At 31.2% G+C, this 7,403-nt stretch overlaps 1 protein-coding gene across 1 annotated transcript in view; it reads right to left on the minus strand.

The window, feature by feature from the left end:
• The window catches only part of LOC106066516 (nardilysin-like), a 27,126-nt gene extending 19,929 nt beyond the window's left edge, over positions 1-7,197 (minus strand). Inside the window, exons 1-12 of the mRNA XM_056030154.1 lie at positions 7,105-7,197; positions 4,983-5,089; positions 4,579-4,668; positions 3,973-4,090; positions 3,562-3,643; positions 3,378-3,478; positions 3,126-3,252; positions 1,917-2,015; positions 1,412-1,534; positions 669-726; positions 413-440; positions 132-171 (exon numbers count right to left, since the gene is read on the minus strand). Of these exons, the coding sequence (XP_055886129.1) occupies positions 132-171; positions 413-440; positions 669-726; positions 1,412-1,534; positions 1,917-2,015; positions 3,126-3,252; positions 3,378-3,478; positions 3,562-3,643; positions 3,973-4,090; positions 4,579-4,668; positions 4,983-4,996 (880 nt within the window). The 5' untranslated portion in view covers positions 4,997-5,089; positions 7,105-7,197. The remainder of the gene's footprint in view (positions 1-131; positions 172-412; positions 441-668; positions 727-1,411; positions 1,535-1,916; positions 2,016-3,125; positions 3,253-3,377; positions 3,479-3,561; positions 3,644-3,972; positions 4,091-4,578; positions 4,669-4,982; positions 5,090-7,104) is intronic.
• Between the last annotated feature and the right edge of the window lie 206 nt (positions 7,198-7,403).

Consider the following 7,403-nt stretch of genomic DNA (forward strand, 5'->3'; position numbering starts at 1 on the left):
TTAACAATGTTTTACAAGCATGTATACATACACACAAATGGTCTTTAAAATTCTGATCAATCATAACAAAAAGAGAAAGTTAAACTTCCTGTTGCATGTCACTATAAAGTGAGGTTAAATATAATCTATACCTCTTACAAGCGCATTCAATTTTTTCTCCTGGAAAGGTGGCTGTAAAATAGAATACAAAAGAAGGCATTGACTTTGAGTCTGAAGACTAAGGGAAAAGGTGGCTATGCAGGCTAAAAGACAATGAATACTATAACAATTATAGTAACGAATAACAATTATATAATTTACATACAAAATGGCAAAGATTTTTTTTTGAGGTTCAATAAACAAGTCAGAAATTTGAAAATTTGATATAAAGCTAATAATATTAATACAGTGTGAAATATAAATGAAATATTACCTTGATAAATTTAGGGCGTGGTATATGACTGCAGAAAGAATATCAATACTTAGATAATCATTTGTGTAAATATTCTCTAACAATGTATTTTCATTAATTATATAGAGAGCTCTAGTTTACAATTGGAACTTTGAAAGAACGTAAGCACTTTTTTTCCTAAATTTTTTACATAAGTAAAATTTGTGTTATAACATTTGAACTGTTTGTGATGATCTTCACAATTACTAATGTACACTGCATGTTTCAATCTACTTACTTGTTGGGAATGTTTGAAAATATTTTAATAACTTGATGCTCCATTGAATCAAGATCTTCTGTAGGAGAGATAATGTCACTTCATTAAAAATAATAAAATTATGCTCAAATGTATTCATACAATTTTTAAGGTTCAATTGTTACTGGTACTGCAATGCCCAAACAGAATTATCTTTTGAAATCTGAATACTTCTTTTTTTTTTGCATTTTGTGTCTACAATATAGGCCTATAAATAATATATCAATCTGAAACCTTCTGTTATGTATGAATAACAGGGGTTTAAAATACTAGCAGCATAAATATTTTCAAATTTAAGTTTTGAAATCTTAAAATAGGTCACACAATTTCTTTTAAAAGAATATTAATTAGAAGGAATATCTTAGATATCCCTAAATAACTATGTGATTAATAAAATAATTAATCATTTAAAAATGTACTATGACATGAGAAACCTTTAATCCCCTAACAATATACAAGACCCATAATATATTTGTAACTTTACTGTTGCATCAAATATTTGGTGCCCTTAGAATACTGTTTAAAATTAGGCAGAGAGATCACTGTTATGTAAGTTAGTGATTGGGAGTAAACAAGATTGAAGATAGAAATAATTAGTTCAAATAAGTGACAATCAGTTTCCTTTGCTTTGTTCATTTTATTATTAATTAAACTTTTGTTATTAAGCATCAATTACAGCAATATAAAAAGCAATATGCCACAAAGTATATTAATTAATGACAAACCAATAGAATGGACAGCTAGGGTCATGTAATGAGCAGAGTACATTCTATTATAGAAAGTGTGAAGCTGTTCATAAACATTGATATTGTTCCTCTCGGGGTCATCTTTCAGGGACTTTTTGTTGCCTGCAATAATAATGAGTCACAATGACTGAATTAACATATGTTTTATAAATAAAGCATTACATTTTATACAAAAACTTAACAAAATAAGATTTATTTAAATATGTAATCAGTTATAAAAAACTTAACAAAATAAGTTTTATTTAAATATGTAATCAGTTATAAAAAACTTTACAAAATAAGTTTTATTTAAATATGTAATCAGTTATAAAAAACTTAACAAAATAAGTTTTATTTAAATATGTAATCGGTTATAAAAACCAAACCACTAGAACCAATATCTTCATATTAAAAGAACATAAAGAAATATATCTGCCAGAGCTATGTACAGAATATCTAGTATGACAGAAAATGAACATTACAAGGCATAATGTGTGATTCTAACCTGCCATAAACTTGCCCAGCACATGTCCAGGCTCCACAAGTTCATAAGATATCACACTTCTCATTCTCTCATTGTCATTGCTGGCCACCATCTGAAACTCTGTCATCAAACAATAGTATTTAAAAAAAATAAAAAAAGATTTTATCTTTTTAAACTGGCATGTATTGAAATCCTTTTTTAAGAATTCTCTAGTAATTAAGCTCAAATGTTCTAATCATTGATTTAAAAGATCTTTTCTATTGAGTACATAAATTTTAGTCTAAGCTTAATTTAATGCATTCCGCTTTTTAAGAATAAGTACATTTCAGAATTATAAGCATTAAAGAGAGTATGTTTGATTTGTCCTTAAATTAAAGTAGCAGCATTTTATAGTTGAATAATTATTTTTGATGATACAATTAATAATGTTGGTTTTACATGTTTCGGATATACCTTCAGTATTGAAGATAATTACATCCTAGCTGAAACCTCCCCAGTGATATCAGGTGATGGTGGTATGCAGGGTTTGAACCTGGGACCACTGAGACAACAGTCCAGACGCATACCACACAACCATGCATCCTATCTGCTACACCAAATATTGTAAGACCTCTAGTAAGTCAAGTCAAGTTTCCTCTTTCAAACCTTGCAATCTATGGGGCAGATGATGTCAAAGGTCATCTGTTTCTCTGCCCAACAATTAGCAAGCAGAGTGTCATGTAGCTATCACAACGACCAACTGCCTTTACTTTCCCCAACTAAAGTCAGGTACCCATTAGAGTTGGGTGTACTCAAGGATGCCCTAAAAATCCCAAAATTCAAAATCCCAGTTTTCACCTAGATTCGATCCCAGGACCCCAGGTTTGGAGGCCAAGTGCTTAACCACTCAGCCACCTCTAAATAGTTATTTTTAAATGGCTGTAGTTATTAATTTTATGCATTATGATAAAGGTGAATAATATTAAAATACTTGTAAAATTCAATGAATGCATGCTTCTTTGGATTTATGGATGCAAAAACATAGTTATCTTAGACCTAGTTCTTCATTTGTGCTCAATACATTTTTTTTAAAATTGAGCTACTTGATACATAAATTTAGAATTAATTCTTTATTCCTCATCAATGTTATGATTTAATATCATATGGCATAGTCCATATATTACTTCTTTTACAGCATATACAAGAAAATGTATTTTTTTTAAACTGAGTAAATTCTAGCAGAATATTTACCATTGTCAACTGCCATTATTTCTTTGTCCACTGACTGCTTGTTAAATAGAGGACTAATGAAAAAATGAGCAAAAATATCCAATGCTTTCAAAAAAGAGCTTTGTTGGCAAACAAAAAAGAAGCAAGTCTGAGAAATAAAGAAAGTTAGACAATTATTAGGAACACAAAACTTGCAGTTAAGATAATATAGTCAACAACTGTTTTTCATAAATGTGCTAAAATCACTCAAAATATAAAAGTATTTGTTCTGACCCGTTCACAATCTGTCCATGCATTTGAGTCTCCACCATTCTGTGCCAAGAAATCATCCCAATAGTTTTCTTTGGGAAATTTCTTACTTCCCATAAACACCACTGTGAAAACAGACAAAATAAATCCTTAGATTCATTCTTAAAACAAAACTTTGAAGAAAAGACAAATAAAAGTCAACAATTACTGTGTTCCATAAAATGAGCAAAGCCTGGTATTTCTGGCAAGTCTGAAAAGCTGCCAATTCCAATACACAAAGCTGCAGCAGCCTGCAATAATCAAACATAACACAATAATAGGTTAATAATAAAAGGGCACAGTAAACACACAACATTTAATAAACAAAATATTTGAATTAGACATATAATATAAACAAGGATCTTTGGTAAATAGTTTTCTTGTGTGGTTAAAAAATATTAAAATAAAAAATATATATTGCCAAATTTTAAAAGACCTAAGTCACATTCATCAGTCAACAAAATTATGAGCACACAATTGCCAAGCAATTCAATAACCTCACTAAAACGTAAGTAAGTCAGTAAGTTTTACAAAGTCATACATTTTTCTAACCATACAAAATAACAAGTCCAATGCTTACCTCTCCATCTTCAATGTAATGATCACTATCAGTGTCTGCATTTTTGATGCCCTCTTGTTTAAAGTCAGACGCTTCTGAGATTAGCATAGCAGTTATCCCATTAGGTAATATGACGACCCTGAATTCAAACCAGTATTTGCCACATTAAACACAAAGTTCACAATAAATGTGTAGAGTAACTTATAAAATAAATAAACTAAAATTTACTTTAAACAAAAAAAAAGGATTAGATTTGAATTCCAATGAGTGACCTTTTTTTTTTGTTTATCTGTACTTTATGGCTCATAGTGCTCTTTAGTGGATATACATCTGCATAAAGTGAATCTGAGGTATATGACACTATAACATCTTATAAAGTATATATATACACATATACACCTAAAGGTATATATACATATGCAAGACCCTGAGTATGGTGGCTTGATGATGTAGAAGCAGCTAAAAGTCTGGGCATGCAGACGTAAAGCACAGGGCCCTTCATGAAATGGATGGATGGTATATATGCATTCATCTGATTATCACTATCAGTGTCTGAACTTTTCATTTCCTCTTATTTAAAGTGATACATATTAAATGTTCAATTAAATCTTTTCAAGGGGTTATTACCTGTAGCCTCTTGAGTCTGCAGGAGGTTTGACAATCTCAATCATAGTGGTTGATCTAGTTCTTTTCAGTCGACTTTTTCTTTCTCTACCCCTGAAAAATAAACAAAATCAAGTATATCTAGTAATGTAATGATTGCCAGTTTGTGCAGTATAAGATCCTGACTATTATCTCCAAGATCCTGGTTTCAACCATGGGCTGGCTTGGACCTGTTCACAGAATGCCACAAAGTTGACTCCCATAAGACATTCTTTATGGTGATCTAATCGAAGGCAGGATAGCCTCAGGTCGCCTACTTTAAGATAGGCCTATACCAATGTATGCGAATGTGATAGAAAGCTCTTCAAAACTAGGCTGCTAGATCTATATAAAATAAATTAGTGTTTGACAATTTAAAGAAAGTTTACCTGTTTGCCTTCATTTTGATTTTTCTTAACTAACCAGAATGTGTTGAGGCTTTAGATTAGATGTTACTTGATGTCAAGTGAATCTGGTGTTTAAAATATCTCGATGTCTAGTCAGCAGAAAGGAGAAGAAGAAAACAATTTAAATTTTGGAATAGTCAATATTGTAATTTTTATGAAATACAAAGACTTGACTCATTTTAGAGTTTAGACATTCACATTGTGACATGTAGATTATGAGGATTAAATCTATGCACTTTTTATTAGATTAGATTTTAGATCTACAATATAAAATCTAGATCAGTTGATTTCTCACATGTGGCAATTAAGACGACTCTTTAGACTCAAAGGGGCACAGTTAAGCCCTTTGCTTCTGAACCTGAGGTCTTGGGTTTGAATCTCAGTGAAGACTAGGATTATGAATTTCAGGATATTTAGGGCATGCCTAGTCCACTAGACTGAAATGGGTACCTGACTTCAGTTGGGGAAAAGTAGAGACAGTTGGTGGTTGTGCTGACCACATGACACCCTGCTCGTTAATCTTTGACAAACGAAACATATCATCATCTGCCCAATAGCAAGGTCTGAAAGGGGAACTGTAACTATAGACTTAAGTCACTAAATAGATCTAGATCTAGTAGATCATATCTAGATCTAATCTAGACCCTATATTTAAATTATTTAAGTCTATATCTAGATCTAGATGTTTTATCTGAACACAAAGTATCTAGATATCTAGGTGTTACAATAAATGAAATTTTATCATGGAATCTCCATATTGATAAAATTATTTTAAAAATTAAAGGAAGCATTAGGCCTACTGTTTATTTAAAGAAATTTTTACAAATCAAACAGAAAATTAAAACTAAAATCTCTATTTGGGACCCCTCAACTCAAGAAACCATTAAGAAATTAGACAGATGCTAAGTAGAGCCAGACCTTCATCAACAGATGCCTGAGAAATATCCTAAAAGGTCATATCCTAAAAATACACCGGTACGACAAAGTAGAAAACACCAAACTGTGGGAGATGAGTGGACAGAAAAATATAGAAGTGCAAATCTTAGAGAGGAAGTGGAGATGGATTGGTCACACCCTTAGAAAAGATACCAGCAACAGAGCTAGGCAGGCCTTAGAGTGGAACCCCCAGGGAACAAGACGCAGAGGAAGACCAAAAAGAACAGTGTACTTGAAGAAGCAGAGAAGACCGGGAAGAGCTGGGAAACCATCAAAAAGCTAGCAAGAGACTGTGGAGAGTGGCGTGTTTTTGTCGAGGCCCTATGTTCCATGAGGAACTCAAAGGAGTGATGATGATGATGATGAATAAGTAGAGCCATGAGATTTATAACAAACAAATAGATCTATATAGTCTAGATCTACCATCTAGAGTCTATTCACATTTGATTAGAGTAACTTAACAGTGAGTAACACCAATGATTAGTAAAATCTCTTATATTTATAATATTTATATAATCTAATTTAGAGACACATCATTGCCTACATTACAGATTAGAGGAATTAAAAGTAAAGCAGATCTATTCTAGACGTCTAGATATCTAGATCTAGATAGATAATAAGGTCTAGATTAGTACTATATCTAATAATCATGCATGTAAGGATTATATTAATTTATGAATTATAATTATAATGGCATAATTATCATAATGAATTATTGAATATGAATAATAAATGATCATTATAATATGTAGATCTAATAATATAGATCTACATATTTATATATGGATATTAATTATAAATTTTAGATCTAATTAATAATTATCAGTCATTCAGTGACATCATATTTCATCTCATGAAATAGGCCTACAGAAATGCATCTAGCCATAGGCATGATTATGATGATAGCCATAGCCATTGCCTAAACTAGATCTATTTTTCTATAGGAGGCTAGGCATAGGCCCTAATCATAATCTTAATTAATAATTATTTAATGTTAATTATCATTGATAATCATAATGATGATAATGTAGTTTGTAATTCTCTTTTGATTTGATCTTCTTCTAGATCTAGAGTCTAGCTCTGTTTTATAGCTCTAGATCTAACATCTCTAAATCTACAGTAGTATGTAGGCCTATAGATATAGATCTAACTTCTGATAACATCTTACATTTTTATACATTCCCGCTTTGTCACTTTTAGGTCTAGATTAGATGAATTTTACGATGGTCGACGAACAGGAAGAAGAAATAAAGCATGCGCATGCTTTAACATCAAGCTTTGCGACTTCCTACACATTCTAGAATCTAGATCGGTGTTTCCCAAACAAACAAGAAAATACAAATGAGATAGAGATAATTGTATTAGCTCTTCTCAGTAACGGAAAAAAAAAAATCTTTATCAACATAAGTAAACGCCTATAGAGTGCATACAAAATTAAGCAAATGCATTTTTTTCGTTCAAAACATC

Source organism: Biomphalaria glabrata, chromosome 5 (assembly GCF_947242115.1).
Source record: "Biomphalaria glabrata chromosome 5, xgBioGlab47.1, whole genome shotgun sequence".
Lineage (NCBI taxonomy): Eukaryota > Metazoa > Mollusca > Gastropoda > Planorbidae > Biomphalaria > Biomphalaria glabrata.